At 34.0% G+C, this 19204-nt stretch overlaps 2 protein-coding genes across 2 annotated transcripts in view; one reads left to right on the top strand and one right to left on the bottom strand.

Annotated features, from left to right (window-relative positions):
* The window catches only part of LOC122397391, a 58710-nt gene extending 47059 nt beyond the window's left edge, over positions 1–11651 (top strand). The window contains exons 3-6 of the mRNA XM_043396528.1: positions 1718–1789; positions 8238–8377; positions 9367–9518; positions 11160–11651. Of these exons, the coding sequence (XP_043252463.1) occupies positions 1718–1789; positions 8238–8377; positions 9367–9518; positions 11160–11231 (436 nt within the window). The 3' untranslated portion in view covers positions 11232–11651. The remainder of the gene's footprint in view (positions 1–1717; positions 1790–8237; positions 8378–9366; positions 9519–11159) is intronic.
* Positions 11652–15994: 4343 nt separating this feature from the next.
* On the bottom strand, positions 15995–19204 carry LOC122397384 (geranylgeranyl pyrophosphate synthase-like). Its single transcript, XM_043396517.1, has 7 exons — positions 18918–19204; positions 18635–18789; positions 18409–18553; positions 18220–18340; positions 17779–17918; positions 17619–17721; positions 15995–17528 (listed from the first exon to the last, which is right to left on the bottom strand). Exons 1-7 carry the CDS (start codon positions 18972–18974, stop codon positions 17296–17298), a joined length of 954 nt encoding a protein of 317 aa, XP_043252452.1. The 5' UTR covers positions 18975–19204; the 3' UTR covers positions 15995–17295.

Raw genomic sequence — 19204 nt, 5'->3', positions numbered from 1 at the left:
ATGTTATTTTATTTTATAATAATATGCCTGCGTTCACTTCCCAAATAACATCATTTGAAATATTATAAACATTGTTCGTAATTCTGTATTGGATAACATATCACAAAAATAAAAAAAGAAATTGAATTTAATTGCAATTAAATTCTGTGTTTTCAGTTATAGTCGAAGGTTAATTGCAATGTAAAACGTAGTTAATTAATTCCAAGTAATATCTTAAGCTTTATCGATGCATTCCTGATTAGACAGTTTATTTTATGGCATCCATCGTTTAGGGATTTAAGATTAGTAATTTACGTCAATCAGGTGGCTGCCATTGGATGTCAATGTCATAGTCCATCTAAGGAAGATAAGATACACGAACCAACCGTAATTCAACCAACCCCGCTGCAAGACCTTAGATAAAGCTTAAAGATCGCCTTGGGGTTAGAAACAGAGTTCATTTTGTAATTTCGCACCACGGTAGTTACGGGAACTGTAAGTCGATCCGAACGTTAATCTTGTTAGGCCTCGCGACAAACTAGTTTTGTGTATTGTATGTAATAAACCTACGTTCCTGCAACTTCGGCCATTTCGTACATTAAATCCTCAACAATCTTTGTGTGACAATAGAAAACTCTAAATGTTCCCCGACTGCATCGTAACATAAGAAAATAGAATTTTACCTTTTGTATTTGCAAACTTATGAGAAACGATTATAATCGACACTCGAACAGATTCTTTTTACGAGAAAATGCGTTTTAAACAAAATTAATTTAAATTAAACTTTACATTTAACTTCTATATTCTAGGTTTGATTATATTTCTTTTACAGTTTTTTCTTATATTTCTTAAAGAGAATCAAATTTAAATAGAAAAGTTAGACGAACATTTGCAACTATTTTCTCCAACGTAGAAAACATTAAATCAAATCTTATTAATAAATATTATTTCGAACACTGGTCCCCTAAGTTGAAGAACCTAATTTAGAATTCGATTGTGAACATACTGATTTTTGATTTTTATTTAGTAAATAAGGTCGTTAAATAAAAAGAATAATATTTATTCTTACGTTGTTATATTTATGCAAATGTCTTTCGTTTATTGTGCTGTTTTCCCACTGGCAAATGCAACGTTTGAACGTTGGTACCACTTTTAAAGCTGTAGGGAATCACGTAATAGGAATTTGAAATTTTTATAAAATTTCTCGCGTAAAATGTGTGTCCGCCGTGTTTCGTTTCACCGTATTATTCTGAAATAAACAACAGACGACGCCCGATGAAAAATGTAAAGCGTCGCGGCGCAGTTTTATATCCTTTGCCGGTTTGGTTAAACGACAGACGTTACGGGGCCGCAAATAATTCGCAGGATGGACTTATTCGCGGAATAAAATGTGTCGTTCCGTAGTGTGTTTCGCAGACGACGATGCAACGGAATCACCAGCAAATAGGATGTTACTTCGCTCAGCCGTTTTTTTTCTCTACGCTCGAAAGCTGCAGAGAATTCGTTGTAACGAACATAATTTCAATGTATATTACACGCGTATACGCGGGAACAATAAGTAAATTTTTAGTTTCTGAAATTCTAATTAGAGCTTTTTTCAACGCATTAAAATCTCTTTTTACGAACATTTTACGATAAAAGTGTAGCTTGGTTGAATTTTTATTTATAATATTCGCAAACAAAAATCGTGTTGATAATGAGAAAAATAAAGAAATGATTTTTTATGATTCTATTTCAGAGCAGCATCCGGTTTGATCTTCTTCCTGGAGATTACGTGGGCCATCACCCTGTTTGTGCAGATTTGTGTCAGGTATACATACTTAACTCGATGGATACTATGAATCTATAACAGTTACTATAAACGTTTCTATCGAAGTTTTCTTTTAATTGCACCATGTATACAGAGGGTGTAAAAAGGATTCGTACAGTGACTAATTATGACTAAAATGCTGAATAATAATGTTTGTTAAACGATATTTTTCAAACAAACATGTTACATATATTCTGCAAAGTGTATAAAACAACAATATCAAATAAACACAAAAAAATATTTATATTGTTACAGAAATGAACGCGTAATAAGTATTCGTGCAATGCTGTTGTTTTACAGACTTTGGACAATACGTGTAACATGTTTGTTTAAAAAATATTGTTTAATAAACATTATTATTCAGCATTTTAGTCATAATTAGTCACTGTACGAATACTTTTTACGACCACTGTATGAATATTAAACTGTAAATTATTTTTAAAAGCCTTTCTTTCTTCAAAATATTCCACTAGATATTAGGAAATTAATATCAGAAAAAAGGAGAGCCAGAATTAAATTCACTACCGAGAATATTTGCTAATATGAACGATTAGCAATACCAAATTAAATTTTGTGATGCTATTTCTAAAAATAAAAAAATATTCTTCCCACAAACCTACAGAGTGTTCGGCCATCCACGGGAAAAAATTTTAATGGGAGATTCTTGAGGCCAAAATAAGACGAAAATCAAGAATAGTAATTTGTTGATTGAGGCTTCGTTAAAAAGTTATTAAAAATTAAATTGAAAAATTTCAAATTATTAAAAAAAAAATTATTTTCGGTTGCAGGGGTAAATTACAATTATTTTTGGTCAATAGATATACCCCCAAAATCCCACACACTTTCGAGAAAAAAATTCGGGTAGGTGCTGAAATATTCCAGCGAAAAAAAAATTTCAAATCATTTAAAAAAAATTATTTTCGGTTGCAGGGGTCAATTACAATTATTTTTGGTCAATAGACATACCCCCAAAATACTACGCACTTTCGAGAAAAAAATTCATTACCGAATATGTAATGTCTGACCACACATTGATATGCTTCCCTGAAATATCATGCGTATGTTTAAAACGTCATAACTCTTGAACGGATTCGAGGATTTCAATGTTTCAAAATGCAAACAACGCGTATTGTGGTGAAGAATATGTGAAAATTGCAAAAATATTCAAAAAGTTGATCCTTCACTACGCAAAATGAGAAAAACCCCATGAAAATGATTCAATTTCCAAACAGCCATAACTCCTACAGTAGTGAATATATTTCAAAGAAACTTTTTTCTGAAGCAGAGCTCATGAATACCTACAAAAAAGTATTAGACAACTTTTGTATAGGGTGTCAAACAAAATTACTAAAAATGAAAAACGAATTCTTAATAAAAATATACAGTGCCTAAATTTTTCGATGAAAAAAAAATTTCAAATCGTTCTGAAAAAATTATTTTCGATTGTGGTGGTCAATTACAATCATTTTCGGTGAATAGACATACCACCGAATTCCTACGCTTTTTTGTGAAAAAAATTCGAGTAGATGAACTTTTTCAACAAAGTTAAAAAATTTCAAATCGTTTTGGAAAAATTATTTTTGTTTGTAGGGCTCAGTTGCAATCATTTTTGGTGAATAGACATACCCGCGAAATCCTGTGCATTTTCGAGAAAAAAAATTCAATACTGGTGAAAGTTTAAACGTTAACAACTTTTTAACGAAGCCTCCATCAACAAATTGGTATTCTTGATTTTCGTTCTATTTCGGCCTCCAGAATCTCCCATTAAAATTTTTCCCAGGTTTGGCCAAACACCCTGTATACATGAATTTCTACAATTTAAATTTTATTTGTATATTTTCTAAATTCAATTTGTATCATCATAAATGAAACTTCAATCGAGCAATGGTATTATGTTTGTCGTCATAGTGGCGCCAGTGAAGTGCAAAGGGTTAATATAGATTCATCGAACGACCAAATTTTATACTTAATCGGAAAAATAGAAAAATGCCCCTTTTATGGGACACTACTAATTTTCGGTAGAAAATTAATCGAATCAAAGTATGTTTATGAAAATACCGTGGAACATATTCGAACGAGCACGATCGTCAATTCCAAATATTCGTGTTCACCGTTGTTCGCGTCGATCTAGACGTACCTCGAGTCGCGTTGAACGAATCCCCATCGATTTTCGCGTAATGACGAAAAGCGTAATAACGTCAGCGAAGAATCGAAATCGTCGAGAATGCGAGGCTGTCTCGTTAACCGAGGATTCGAAAATAACGAAGAAAGGGCGCGGATGAAAATTAGTGTGGTAATTATCGATTCCGTAGTTTGGCCCAGTTTCCTTTCCATTCGGTCGTAAGTTTGGTCGGCGCATACAGAACGATTCGATGAAGAGCGGGAAACGAAAGGAGAAAAAAAAAATGGAAGAATACGATGGAGACATCGACGATTCTGAACCGGCGGTATCTGCTCTCGTCTACTCGTCTCATTGAAAGTAGATAGAACGGCCGATGGAATACGGTAAAAGGAGCTCCGAGGAACGATTTTATTGCCCAACGAACTTCTGACGATCTATCTCGCGTCGACACCGGTCGTTTCGGAAGTTTATATCCTTGTCGGTTATGTAAAAAAAAAAAAAAAAACCGCGATAGAGCCGTTCAAACGTTTCTATGGGTCCTTGTTATTACACCAGATAGGAGATATGGCACCTTATTCTGCTCTCAGAAAATTACTGTTTGTACAGTTTTTTTCGGGGATTGAAAAGGAAATCCAAGATGGAGATTGTTACGACGAGGGAAATATTATGATAATGGTACGGTGGCTGTCTTCATTTACAAATCGTGAAATTTGCAGTAAATGACTGAAATACAGATACAGGCGTTATAATTAGGAAAAATCGTACAGTACTTATATATAAATTGCGCCGGATCGCGGGAAATTTGCAGAAAAGTTAGTTTTCTCTTTAGTACAGTTGCGTACGTTTCAAATTTCGCGCCAATAAGGTTCCCTGTAGGTCCGCCATATTTGTGCTTCAACTCACGTTTCTGGCATACGATAAATATGCCTTTGCTTCTTATGATTTCAAATATTGCCCTGGTAGATAATAATTCTATCGATATGTTAATCATAATCTATTTGCTGCGCAAGTTCTACCTTTGCAAACTTAGGTTATATCAGGGAACAAGATAGGATGTTTATTAATTATAAAATGTGTGCAATCTTGCTTGTGCTTGCCTTCACAGCAAAAGTAACAACGATACGAATTGATAAAAATTAAATTTATAAACCTTTTTGACAAATTTTCGATGCATACAGGTACAAAAACTGTTGGCCAGAAAGGACTTTAAAATATAGTCGTGTCAAAATAGTCCACAATACGAGTAGAGGATTAATAAAAATTCTATCCTAAATATTGAATATTATTGAATACTTATTACTAGACTGCGGATATTTATGCATTTATGGGAAATTTAGATTGTCAAAAAACTATAGAATGCATTTAATATGCAAAAATATAACAAAAACTAAAGTAAGATAAGAATTATTGTATTTAGAGGTTGAAAGAACCCTCTACGAAGCTCTTATTTTATTAATTTTATTAACAAATATATGAATTTGCATAAAAATCCGCAGTCTACTTATTACATTCTGTTGTAGTGTTACGGTAAAGGATTAGGAACGTAGTGATTACAAATACAGTATTGTCTCTATAGAAGCGTCGCTCTCGGGGCTCAACGCTCAGCTATATCGTGGACGAGAAACGATTCTTGATACTTTGTTGACGCCTACTGGAGGCGGCGAGTATAGAAAAGAACAGCGAGCATATGACAAAGAGGGACTGAGCGGCCGAGCATCGCCGAATTTGCTATCGCTTCCTTCGCTTCGGGTCGGCTGTAACGAAACACAGGCGATGTTTATGCGAGCCTATACGAAATCGGTGTTCTAATTCTGACTTCTACCTCTCTTGGTAGAGGTCGCAGAATGAAATACTGATTCTGTATAGGCTCGCGTAAACATCGCCTGTGTTTCGATACAGCCGACGTGGAGTCACTTGAGCGATGCATACCTTTGATTTCTTATTGCGTTAGTAAATAGGACCTAAATTGTATATCGTATTTGGTGTCATTTTAATCAGAAAAGTGTCACGAATATGTTGATGAAGTTTGAAAAAAGGAAGAACAAAAATAAAGATGAATTTCGTTGTTGATTTAATATTGTATATGTACTAGTTAAATCGTGTCATAACTTCAGTACATATATGTATGTATCGATCGTTTACTGCAATAGTGATATAACCCGAAAAGATATACATAACTTGCGAATTTAAACTGTTTAACCAACTTATTTTACTCTGAGTTGTCTCACGATTTCGGCAAATAAATGATAGGTCAATTAAATTACAATTCCTTTTTTCAGATGAGGATACACTTTAAAGAAAGGTCAAATGTATATTATAATTTATGAAAAACAATAATAAAAATTATGTTGTACTTGATCTTAGTTAAATCAGAAAACTGTCACAGACATGTTAAAAGTTTCAAAACAAGAAAACGAAAAATAAAAAATTTGTATTATTGCACTAGTGTTGCCTTAGTAATTTGAGCCCGTATCGTATGACAATGTTCGACGACCGACTGTCAAACGCGCCGCTATCTTGGGGAACCGCCCATAGGAAGGCATACTCGCCGATACAGCGAGTGCTTAGTTCTAACGGTACGCAGTGGGGATAAGTAGAGGGGATATGATATTTGCCTATATCGTGGACGAGTTCCGAGCTTATACAGTGAAAACTCGATAAATGTCCTCAAGAGCTGTTCCATAAATGATACATTTTTATCCCCACCACTAGGGGGATCCCCCTTGAACCAGTGAGGCGAAGTGTAACCGGAGACGTAGCGGCTTTCTTTAAAAATCTTTATTGCCTTCGTCATCTTAGTTTAAATGTCCCTGTCAGTGTGACCACACTACTGTACAAGAAGAAAGTTTTTTATTTTTTACTTTTTTTTAATAAAAATTTTACTATCATGTAGGGAAGATTTTTCTAATTAAAATGAGACTAAACACGATATAAATCGGCCAATATTTGTTACCATAATATTGAATTAAATATTGTGTACTCATATCTTCGCAAGGTCAGTGGATTGGTACATTTATCGAACAGTGGTAGCTAACGAAACCCCCTATTTCATAAGTGTTGCAGTTTTTGATCACTTACGAAACGGTGGAACCGTTCCGTTTGAAAATAGCTACCTTCCGTTCGATAAATGTAGCCAGCACCTCGATGCGTCGTTCTTTGATATTTCCGAACATAGGAAAGGACAGCACAAGAAGGATAAATAAAGAGAGAAAGACTCGCAAGTACAATATTTAATTCAATATTATGCTACCAAATATTGACCGATTTATATCGTGTTTAGCCTCATTTTAATCAGAGAAATCTCCCCAACATGATAGTGAAATTTTTATTAAAAAAAAGTAAAAAATAAAAAACTTTCTTCTTGTACAGTAGTGTGGTCACACTGACGCGGATATTTAAACTGGGGCGATAAATCCGAGTTTCAGTCCCTCTTTCTTCTTTAGCTACTGACTCTTTCTACGTTCGAAGCGTCGGCAAACTACAATCAAATTCGAAAGACGATTCTCCTATTCCGTAAGTGTTGCTGACCGGACCCGGGGTAGCGACATTTATCGAGTTTTCACTGTATAGAGAAAATACTGTAGTACGCAATAAGATATCTCGTGCTGCGTGTCACGACGATGCACCACCAGATGTCGCTCCGCGCGCCATCATGTAGGATTATACTCTCGATGTGTGACGAGTCGCGGTCTACTACCGCCGGGATACCAGGATGGATACTGGGTGGAGAAAACACCGCCGTGCTTACTAGAGCAAAGAATTTATTATACGCGGAATACTCCGGATGACACACGCGCTTCTTCTCTGGTCGCTGGCACGCAAGTGAAGAGAAAGTTCTCCGCTCGCACGCGGCTAGTTCACGACGCTAGCGCCGCGGCAGACGCGGGGACGCGTGTAGTCCCTACAATCACACCACACATTCTGACATCTCCCTGCAAAGAGTGTCTTTTTAACCACGATTCACGAATGGTAATCCTGTTCGTAAAGAGGGCCAAAGAAGATACATCAAAATTTAAATAATCACACTGCTCTTGAAAGGTCGAACAAAGTACTATAAAATAGGAAATATTCAGATGCAAGAAATAAATGAAATTCGTTGTATAAAGTCGAAAAAGGTTTGATTTAACTAGTTAATTTAGCGAAGACAATGCCTACTTTCAGAGTATAAATAGAAATTGTGTGCGTTATATTTCGTGGAAATTTAAAGAACGACGTTTTACGCCGACGAAAGTACGTATGCACTAATAAATTTGCCAAATTTTCAGCGACACAGATCTTGCACAGAACGACAGCGGATCCGATAAAATTGTATACATTTTGTTTCAGGAACGATGAGTCTCTCTGTTCCTACTGCTGGTCGGGTGTCCTGGCGATAACGATGGGTTGGCGAAGAGCATTGTTTTATCTGCCGCTATCCTGCATTTTGGCATGGAAACCGCACAGTCTTTGGTTGTCATACGTTGCGGGTAACTTCCAAACTGTATGATTAAATAGACTCTCGTTTACGTCCTATAGAAATCGAATCATCTTGATCGTCAAGAGCACTTTGAAGAGATCGATTATATTTGGTCGTCGCAGAAGTTCGTGACCCTCGATATTCTGAGATTGACGAGGATAAAATTTCTAATTTAATAGAAAAGAAACAAAATTTTGTCGGTTCTGGAGATTCTTGAAATTTTAACCATTCTATGAAGTCACCTCTGGCGCGACAAAACTATTTTTCCCTAAAACTCTCAAGTCACCTCTGGCCCGCCACTTCATATAGTTAATAAAAAAAATATAAATAACAATAAACTAAATATTCGTGTTTCGATATTATACATTTTTTTTTAAACAATCGTTTTGTTAATATAACATGGAACTTTAAATAACAGCAAGCGATTACTTCATACCTGACATGTGATATCAAACACCACCAAAAATTAAATCAGTGTTGGCCAAGAACAAACTAGGAAAACAATTGTAGTGCAAAGGGTTAAGCTAATATCAAGAATTTATAGAAATTTGAAACGAATAGATTTTGACGAAGCTCCAGGTTTGGAATTTACACTGGCTTACGGGACGAAATATTAAATAAATATTAAATAAACAACGAGTTTCACAGTAAAGATATATTTAAATTACTCGAAACAGAAAATCATAAAAGAAAATGGCATATACATATAAAATGGGTAGTATTATTTAATATTCTTAAAAAGAAACGCACTACATTTGTTATTATTGAAATTGAGATATAAAAAATTCTTCAAAAAAAATTCACTCGTAGAATTTAACATCCACGATAGTTATTAATAGTTTTTAGTTACATATCGTGGGCATATTTCGTAAGTACGTATGTATTTAATGTAAATACGGAGCGAAACGGTAAAAATTTGACGCTAAGTAATAACGTGAAAAATACCACCGAACGAAAGAAATAATCCTCGTTATTCTTGGACCGTTTTTATATCCGCAGCCGGACTTTTGGCAGTGCTATCCCTGCTGCATATTGCAGCCAGTGCTTTAGGAAGTCACGGTGCCTGCCAGATAAGCAACGCCACGGATTCGGTAGGCGAGAGCCTCCTAAATACAAGGCCAGAGAATTACGATCGTTTCGAAGAAGTTTTGGTAAGTGAACGAGGTAAAAGTATAAAGTGTAATTCGTTACACGTTAAAAAATCAGCGGAGAAATTAAAGGATGTAATAAAAACTAAAGATATGATTTGATTATTTTAATTATTAATTATTTTAACCGTTACATTTCATTATTGCATTAACACTGAACCTAACGACACTTCATGATTTTCAACAAAATTAAGAAATATCAAATCGTTCTGGAAAAAATATTTTCGGTTGCAGGGGTCAATTACAATCATTTTTGGTGAATAGACATACCCCAGAAATCCTATCCACTTTCGAGAAAAAAATTCGTGTAGGTGCTGAAATTTTCCGGCGAAAAAAAAATTTCAAATTTTTAAAACAAAATTATTTTCGGTTGCAGGGGTAAATTACAATTATTGTTGGTCAACAGATATACCCCCAAAATCCCACACACTTTCGAGAAAAAAATTCGGGTAGGTGCTGAAATATTCCAGCGAAAAAAAAATTTCAAATCATTTAAAAAAAATTATTTTCGGTTGCAGGGGTCAATTACAATTATTTTTGGTCAATAGATATACCCCCAAAATACTACGCACTTTCGAGAAAAAAAAAACATTACCGAAAATGTAATGTCTGACCATATATTGATATGTTTCCCTGAAATGTCATGCGTATGTTTAAACACTCATAACTCTTGAACGGATTGCAGGATTTTAATGTTTCAAACGGCAAATAACGCGAATTTACGTGAAGAATATGTAGAAATTGCAAAAATATTCGAAAAATTGTTTATCGACACCGTAAAGTGAGAAAAACCTCATAAAAGTGTTCCAATTTTCAAACGACCATAACTGCTACAATAGCGAATATATTTGAATGAAACTTTTTTCTGAAGTAAAGCTCATGGGTATCTACAAAAAAGTATTAGACAGCTTTTCTGTTGGGCGTCAAACAAAATTACTAAAAATGAAAACCGAATTTATAAGAAAAATCGACAAGGGTAGCTTAAATTTTTCGGCGAAAAAAAAATTTGAAATCATTTAAAAAAAATTATTTTCGGTTACAGGGGCCAATTAGAATCATTTCTGGTGAATAGACACACCCCCAAAATCTCACGCATTTCCGAGAAAAAAATTCGTGTAGGTGCTGAAATTTTCCGGCGAAAAAAAAATTTCAAATCATGTTAAAAAAATTATTTTTGTTTGAAGTGATCAATTACAATCATTTTTGGTGAATAGATATACCCCCAAAATTCCATGCAATTTCGAGAAAAAAATTCGAGTAGATGGACGAATTTTTCAACAAAATTAAAAAATTTCAAATCGTTCTGGAAAAATTATTTTTGGTTGCTGGAGTCGATTACAAGCATTTTTGGTGAATACACATACCCCCGAAATCCTGCGCATTTCCGAGAAAAAAATTCATCACGGGCGGAGCTTTAAACGTTAATAACTTTTTAACGAAGCCTCCATCAACGAATTGGAATTCCTAAATTTCATCCTATTTTGGCGTCTAGAATCTCTCACTAAAATTTTTCACCCTGTATATCGCCGTCGTTCGATCGTTTCATTGCGTTTGTTTTATCCGCGTCCAAGCGTGTTCCGAGCAATTTATTTCCCATGGAGCACCGACGAGATAAAGATTTCTAAGATTGTTTGTGGGTACAAGGTGACGGAAGTCCTGGATGATGGCGTGTCGGGACCAACGGGACGAACGGGAGACAGCGACGGGGAAATATGACACGAACGTCAGCCCTCGTGGGCTAGCGAATCGGACGAGGACAGTGAACCCGAACAAAGGACATGTCAGATAGCAACGTTATCTTAGTCCTTGATACTGGATAGAAGAAACGCTGGTTTCGGTGTTTTGCGAGCAGTGCTAGAATTCGGGCTCCTTCCGTATCGTACAAAGGGGTCTCTGCTTCTAAGCGGAAACGCAATAATGCTGGAACAACTCCACCGTTTGGAAAGCTTGCTGGAGGTCGCGAGGACGGTGAACTTTTCGAAAGAAGTTCGTGTCGGCGAGGCTCGCGTTTCAAAACGGAACAGTGGCGCGTCTCGTAAAAGATTCATTTAGAATGAAAGGTAGATCCCGGAATCGCGTGAAATTAACCCCTATCGGACGATAGTATTTTATTATTCGGTGACTATCACTTAAAATCGTACGCTTAGCGCTTAGTGAGATTTACGGTAAATTGCTAAAATACAGGTATAGGCGTTATAGTTCAATGATTCTTTGTTTAAAATATTACAAAGGTGCACGCATTAAGTTTTTTTATGTGACCTTTGTCTGATCCTCGATATACGATCCTCTTTTTTGTAGCGTTTTATAATGCTTTCAATTGTACTATTTTTATTAATAATTCCACTCATTTCGTTATAACTTCTTCCTTTGTCATAATGATGAATTGTATAGAATATACTGTGTTCTTTATTTATCGGAAAATAGGCCAAGTAATGTTTAAAATACATTGAAGATAACTAACAGAATTGTATTTTTACTGTTTCCATGGTTCGATAACAAAAGAACGTCGGGGATTCATCAATTTTACAATATTGCCAATAGTGTACGATTTTTACTGGCAGGATAGTTCTATGCGTTGCAACAATTTTCATTTGTTGTACCAACAGTTGCTGAAAGTTTTGTTCTACTTTTGTAATATTTTAAGAAGCATTGAACTGTAATGCCTGTACCTGTATTTTAGTCGTTTACCGCAAATTTCACTATTTATAAATGAAAGTCGATGGAATCGCCAAGTGCAAGATTTTGAGTGACAGTTTGAAATTTCGTATGAAAATACTTGACATTTTCCAAAACCACCTTCAGTAGGATTTCAATTAACCGGTGTAATGTGGATTGAAACAGACCGGATACATCGAAGCCCACCGAACAATTGAAATTAGGTTGTTACCTATAAAATAGCCATCCACAGTATTATTATTATTATTAATATTTTAGTTACTATAATTTGGTTAAAATGAGATTTTATCAACCGAAATTGTCTTCGTTACAATCAATGTGTTCCTACTCGTGAATCAAACAAATCCACAATTCCCAGAATTAAAAACCTTATCAAATGCATTTTTTACATTTGACTTATTATTACATTTTTTGTGTACCTAAAAACGTACCAGATACGTGTTTGAGTGCATAAAATTCAGTTGGTGCCTGATCTGGTGAGTGGAAAAATTTCATATTTCGACCGATGCAATTTTCGTAAGATCAATTGATACATATACAGGGTGTCCGGCCAACCCTGGGAAAAATTTTAATGGAGGATTCTAGAGGCCAAAATAAGACGAAAATCAAGAATACCAATTTGTTGACGGAGGCTTCGTTAAACAGTTATTAACAATTAAATTCAAAAATTTCAAATCGTTCTGGAAAAATTCTTTTCGGTCGCGGGGGTCATTTACAATCATTTTTGGTGAATACACATACCTCCGAAATTCTATCCACTTTCGAGAAAAAAATTCGAGAAGGTGTGAAATTTTTCGACAGAAAAAAAAATTTCAAATCGTTTTGGAAAAATTATTTTCGATCGCGGGGGTCAATTGTAATCATTTTTGGTGAATATACATACTCCCGAAATCCTACGCACTTCCGAGAAAAAAAATCAAGTAGGTGCCTAAATTTTTCGAAGAAAAAAAATTTTTCAAATCGTTCTGGAAAAATTATTTTCGGCCGCGGGGGTCAATTATAATCATTTTTGGTGAATATACATACCCCCGAAATCCTACCTACTTTCTAGAAAAAAATTCGAGAAGGTGTGAAATTTTTCGACGGAAAAAAAAATTTCAAATCGTTTTGGAAAAATTATTTTCAAATGCGGGGTACAGTTACAATCATTTTTGGTGAATAGGCATACCCCCGAAATCTTGCGCATTTTCGAGAAAAAAATTCAGTACGGATGGAACTTTAAACGTTAATAACTTTTTAACGAAACCTCCATCAACAAATTGGTATTCTTGATTTTCGTCTTATTTTGGCCTCTAGAATCTGATAAAGTGCTACGAAAACGATAGATAATAATTTCCAATTTGGCGTACGACAATCGACATCTATTAGGTCTATGCAAAAGTTTTAGTCTTTTCGTTTTTCAATTTTTTTGAGTCCAAAAAAAAGCACGTGTGAAGGCCATCAGATCACCTATTGTATTCTCATTAAATATTGTTTCTCATTTAAGTGATCAGATAACCGTCTTTTCGTCACCCCTCTCCACCACATCCTACATTAACATTACTAACTTTCATGAAAATAATATCAAATATGTCGATCAACTTGATAATTGAATAATTGGACAATTAAACCCCAGTTAATAAAGATCCTACTACATTTTAATAATTTTACAATACACTTTAAATGTTTCCATTATTCTAAACGGATCGTTTCTAAACTCAGGGTAAGAATGCAATGTCACGGCCGATAAGGGTTAAACTTCCCTAAGATTAACAATCTTTGCTCGAATTTATAGAAATCGATGCTGTCTTTCGTCGGAGTCTTGTTGTTTATGTATTTTACGAACGGAATGTCTTCACAAATCGGCCTTAGATTGTTTAGAGTTCCTTTTGGTAAATCTACGCGGAGCGGTAGTGTTTGTTTATGTACTCGAGAGGGAGCCACGTAGGAATTCCGTAATGAAAAGTTCGAGGGAACGTTTGGTTTTTCGGTCTTAGATGTTTCGACGGTTAGATTGTACTTAATGATTGCGAGAAGAAACAGTTTCGCTGATAAAATAAGAAAGACATTAACGTTAATATAGCTATTGTACTTCGAAAGATATTTACCTATACTGCCGAGCGTAAGTTTGAAATTATCTCTAGAGTTTACAATTGCGTAGTAAAAATGTCTAAGCTCTGATACAGAATGTTTCTTTGTTTGTTTAATTGCGATGCAATATTTATTTAATGAATGTCACTTGCTTATTTAGTCTAATACGATCAATTCAGTTTTTTAAAAATATCATTAAATGTTTATTTTAGCGACTTTGCTGAAAATCAAACTTGAATATGGTTCATCGATTGAGGTTCGATGCATAAAGTTTAATTTTAGAAAGGAGAATAAATGACTCGGAGACCTGAAGGTTCGCGAATAAGTACTGTGTTACTGTTTTTTGTTAGAGAATAATTAAAATGATTCCCATTTGTGAACTAAATAGTCTTTTTACGCGTGTTTTAAAACCCAAAAAGCATGATACGCGGTACATAAATATTTTGGTATTGATTATTTATATTGAAATGTCATTTGCATATTAAAAAAACTGGATATAAAAAATTTTTTTTATCAGAGAATATTTTAAGTGATTCCCATTCGTGAACTAAACAGTCTTTTTACACGTGTTTTGAAACTCAAACGGCACGATATGCAAGTACATAAATATTTTTTATTTAAATGTCATTTACATATTAAAACTTGACGATTTGGAATGATAACTATTTATCATTCTCCAGAAATGATTGATAAAGATGTTTTTAAGCTCATTGCCGGCAGTGTAAGTAATTAATAGAGTATGTGATACATTTTAAAAGATACATCTGGTTTTACGTACATAATGTTAATTTTTAAGAGTGTAACTGTAGAAATAATAATAGCTTATAGAGTCTAGCGTAGGAATTTGTATTTAAATAGTTCTGCGATTTTTAAGGAATGTAATTATTTGTAATGTCTTGGCGCAAAACAGCGCTGCATGTTTATTAATGATTGGGTGAATAATATTTATTTAGAATTTTGCTTCGTCGAATGAAAATGGAGAAATAAAGCTGAATCATTCATGTGATTTAAATTAATGTCAAAGTATTTCCCTCTTCTTTATCGTTAATTATATGCTCGTATATTAGTCATGATTTTTGAAAAATCGTTTAGAAATTGCAGTACAATGTATACTATTAATCCTCACGCAGTGGACTCCATTTTGACGCATAGAAATTATTTACTTTCGAATAGTAATTTTACATATCTACTGAACAACGATAACATTAATGTATGAGCTTGTAAAAGTAAATTATAATAATAAATAATGAATTTGCAAATACAATAATGCAGAAACCTTACAAGGTTAATTATAAATTAACGAAATTCAGATTTGGATCGAAATGAATTGGGGGCCCGGCGTGTTCGAGTGTTAAAAAAATATATTCAGAATATAAAATGAACGGCTGCAAATTTTTAATACGTTATAGGTAAGTCCAAATGTATATAGTAACAAAATAACTTCTCTCCATTTTGTATTTTTGTGGCAGCATAATTCATCTTGTAACGATAAGTTTCATCATTATTATTTCGACAATTATGATTGGGGCTGTACATGTTGAAATAAATAAATAAGATTGTGATCAATTTATAATTTAATCAATTGATTTTGTTTGTATACACGGACGATATATTTATTCATTACAAATGATTCGGTACGTAACGATACATGTTGTATCACATTATGAGTTCGTACAACATACATATAATTACATACTATGCAAATTAGTAGTCAAATTTTGACATAAGCGTCAGTAATATTAAATTTAATATACAATATATTACTAATTTATAGTAAATGCGCGGCAGTTGATACAATTTTGCACAAACGCAATTGCATTCGATTTATTCAGGTTGAGTTTTTATTACAAGCAAGGATGCATTTTCATTTTTATAACGTCACGTTTGAATATTAAACTTTTACAATATTATTTAACAAACTTCGGGTAGAAATTCTTTACTACGGAATATATTAAAAATTAATAGAGAAAATAGCCTACTGTTTGTACTATTTTCGAAAAATTTATAAGCAAACCGCTACCATCATTTCGAAGGGAAGAAATTTATACTAATAAACTAATATATTCGGTAGATAGTTCGGGAGGATTCAGGAAAATTAAAAATAAAAGATTTTCCACTTATTTCCTTAGCGTACTATTTTCACCGCATTTTTAGCAATTAAAAAACTTTATAATAATTTTTGTCCATTATATAAAGTAATTAAACAAACAAATGAGTAAATTTTATTAGAATGAAAACACGTTAAAAGTTGAAACCTTGAACTAGACAGTGATTCTTAACCGTTGTTCCTCAAATCACTAGTTAGTGTTCCGCGAAGTTACGAAAGCGATGTTCTAGCTAACAAATTATGTTTGAATGTATTAACGTAAGTGTATAATGTGTAGTTTATAACGTAGACGAGGTGTAACTTACATTACCAAGTGAACTACCAAAAGTTTAATTCTTGTATCACAAATGTTTCCTTATAGTCAAAAATGTTCTGTGAATTTTGAAAAGGTTAAGAACCGTCGAATTGGTGGTATGCAGAGTGTTAAAACTATCGAGTTCCCGATGCCGGGAAACGAGTTGAGAAGATTTATTCAGGGCGGCTTTGGATCCTATGATCATCTCGTCGTTCAACAGTAAGTAAAGCATTCTAGAGACTACCGAATATATTCAAGAATCAAAACATAAGAGAATAAATTCGTTTATGTATTTGTATTTTCAAAATTATTCATAGTCGGCTACTGCGTTAATATAACATTGGTACACTGTATGTTACCTATTATTTACTATGTAGCTACAATTAACCTAAAAAAATTAGTCTATACACATTGAAAAAGGAACATTCGAGTCCTTTTGTGTAATTTCCACAGTGATTTTTATCGTCTGTAATTCATATTGTCTATCGAACAAACTAAATGAAAGCCACCTCTTCGATTTTGTTTCTTTATAAATGTAATGTTATAAAAATTTTGACTTTAATATTAACAACACATTATACATAAGTTAGGTATATACAACATAGGTAAAGCACAGAGACGTATAATCAAGTTTAACATGTAGCTTTTTTAGCTTGACACTGAACATCTTGATGTTTCCAATTCAGTAATTCGTCTAAAACTTGAATTAATAGAGGATTTCCCCCTAAACGTTTAACCTCGTCTCTTGCTTTTTTATCTAACTCTTCGAGTACGCCTCTTGTATAAGCAAAAGATCCAAATTTTTCTAATAAGTTAACACAATACCGTTTTACTTCAATATCCTTTGTACGTTGTCTTAAAATGTCTATATTCACAAATATTAAGGCACAATATAGTATTTATTCAGAGAAATACGATTCTAAAGTAAAATTATCTATATAGAGATAAAGGATACTCATTAACTGTCTATCTTCCGGATAACATTGTATAGCATGTATAATAGGAAAGCTAAACTTTCCTTCCGACAGATCTTCGCAATAACTTTTATTCTCGGCGTACTATAAAAGTTATTAATGCAAATCACAGAATTAATATATTTATTAAATAGCACTTACCTCTTGAAGATGTAAATTACAATAATCGTCACGAATTTGAAAGTAAAGCCCTAAGATTCCAGCTAAGGGACTATAATCGTCTTTACAGTCTGAAAATAACTGCATTAAGCGAACAGCTAGATTGAAAAGTCCACCTGTTTCTGTAACATGTACGGCATTTAGAATTGTTATAATAATTTGTTAGTGTATACAATTGTGCACAGTAGTGTCCACTTCGACGTCCAACACAAACCTTATCAACTATTATCGATTATTAATTGAAATAAAACATTTGACGTGCAAGACTGCACTTACACGTGTCTGGTATTGGTGCTTCATTTACACTTACTATCTCTTCCTTTTCTCAAAGGTTAATTCATAGAAATCATTTTCCCAAAAAACTATTTGCATTTGGTCTTGGACCGCAGACGCTACTGTACGTGCTAAGTAGTGCCCACTTACTTTGAATTGTCATCTGTTTATACGCAGTTTCAGATGGGCAAATATAATTATCTCTCCAATAAATTTCCATACCTTGCCCTCTATGAAGTTCCAATAATTGTTCTACGTACACTTGTGTACCCTAATTGTAATAATAATAACATTAAAATCAAAGCTTAGGGGAAAAAGAATGCTTGTAGCACTGCTCACCTCTGAATGTTTCAAAGCAAGAACTTTTTCTAAGGCGATAAACATACCATAGTCTGCAGCATTTATTGTACTAGCTATCCCATAAATATTGTGAGCTACAGGAATACCTCTTCTTAAAACCGAATTATCTTCAATATCGTCAATTCTGTAGAAGTTAACACCAACTAATTAAATTGAAATTAAACGGAAACATTCGCTTGAAACAAACGATATCTTCCAAACTCACAAGAGGCTGGAAGTATGGAGTATTTGTATTATATCTCGAATAGCAAGCAGTTTATCGTGCGGTATTTTTAACCAGTAATTAAAAGCACGTGCTAGCTTCGTCCTGATCTGCTTCCCAGGAACTTGCAGAATATAACTAAACGGTTGCAGTATTATCTACAAAAGGATATTCACTTTATATACTCGCGCGCACAGTTCGATACAAATACTAGAGTCGATTGTTGTCACTTTGACAGATTCCTTAACCTCACTCTTTGCGATCGGTTTATTCAGTTTAAACTAACCTCGTCTTCCCCCTTGTCACCGGACCGTGAATAAGGTATATTTGGGTTTTGTTCCATTGCGTGCTTTTGAGAGAATGAACTATTCAATTTTCGATCGTGAATAATAGATTATGAAACTCGACCAGTAATTAGTATATACGAATAAAAAGATTTCTACTGAACAATAACACCGCTTCCGTGTACATGGCAGCCGATGTTGCCAGTGAGTATCATGAATACGTCGTCTGCATGAACGCGAAGAAAGCAGGTATAGACATACCACATTGCAGCCCCAACCCTACTTTTAT

The sequence above is a fragment of the Colletes gigas genome, unplaced genomic scaffold, assembly GCF_013123115.1.
Source record: "Colletes gigas isolate AHSC1104 unplaced genomic scaffold, ASM1312311v1 Colletes_gigas_Sc00009, whole genome shotgun sequence".
NCBI classification, from domain to species: domain Eukaryota; kingdom Metazoa; phylum Arthropoda; class Insecta; order Hymenoptera; family Colletidae; genus Colletes; species Colletes gigas.
This window is presented reverse-complemented; position numbering and strand designations above follow the sequence as displayed.

Bases quoted from the DNA above. Each gene is read 5' to 3' on its own strand.
- LOC122397384 (XM_043396517.1), bottom strand. From the start codon at position 18,974: ATGGAACAAAACCCAAATATACCTTATTCACGGTCCGGTGACAAGGGG. The intron at 18,341-18,408 runs GTGAGCAGTGCT...TATTACAATTAG, and splicing joins TTGCTTTGAAACATTCAGAG to GGTACACAAGTGTACGTAGA. The intron at 17,722-17,778 runs GTAAGTGCTATT...TAACTTTTATAG, and splicing joins GTAATTTACATCTTCAAGAG to TACGCCGAGAATAAAAGTTA.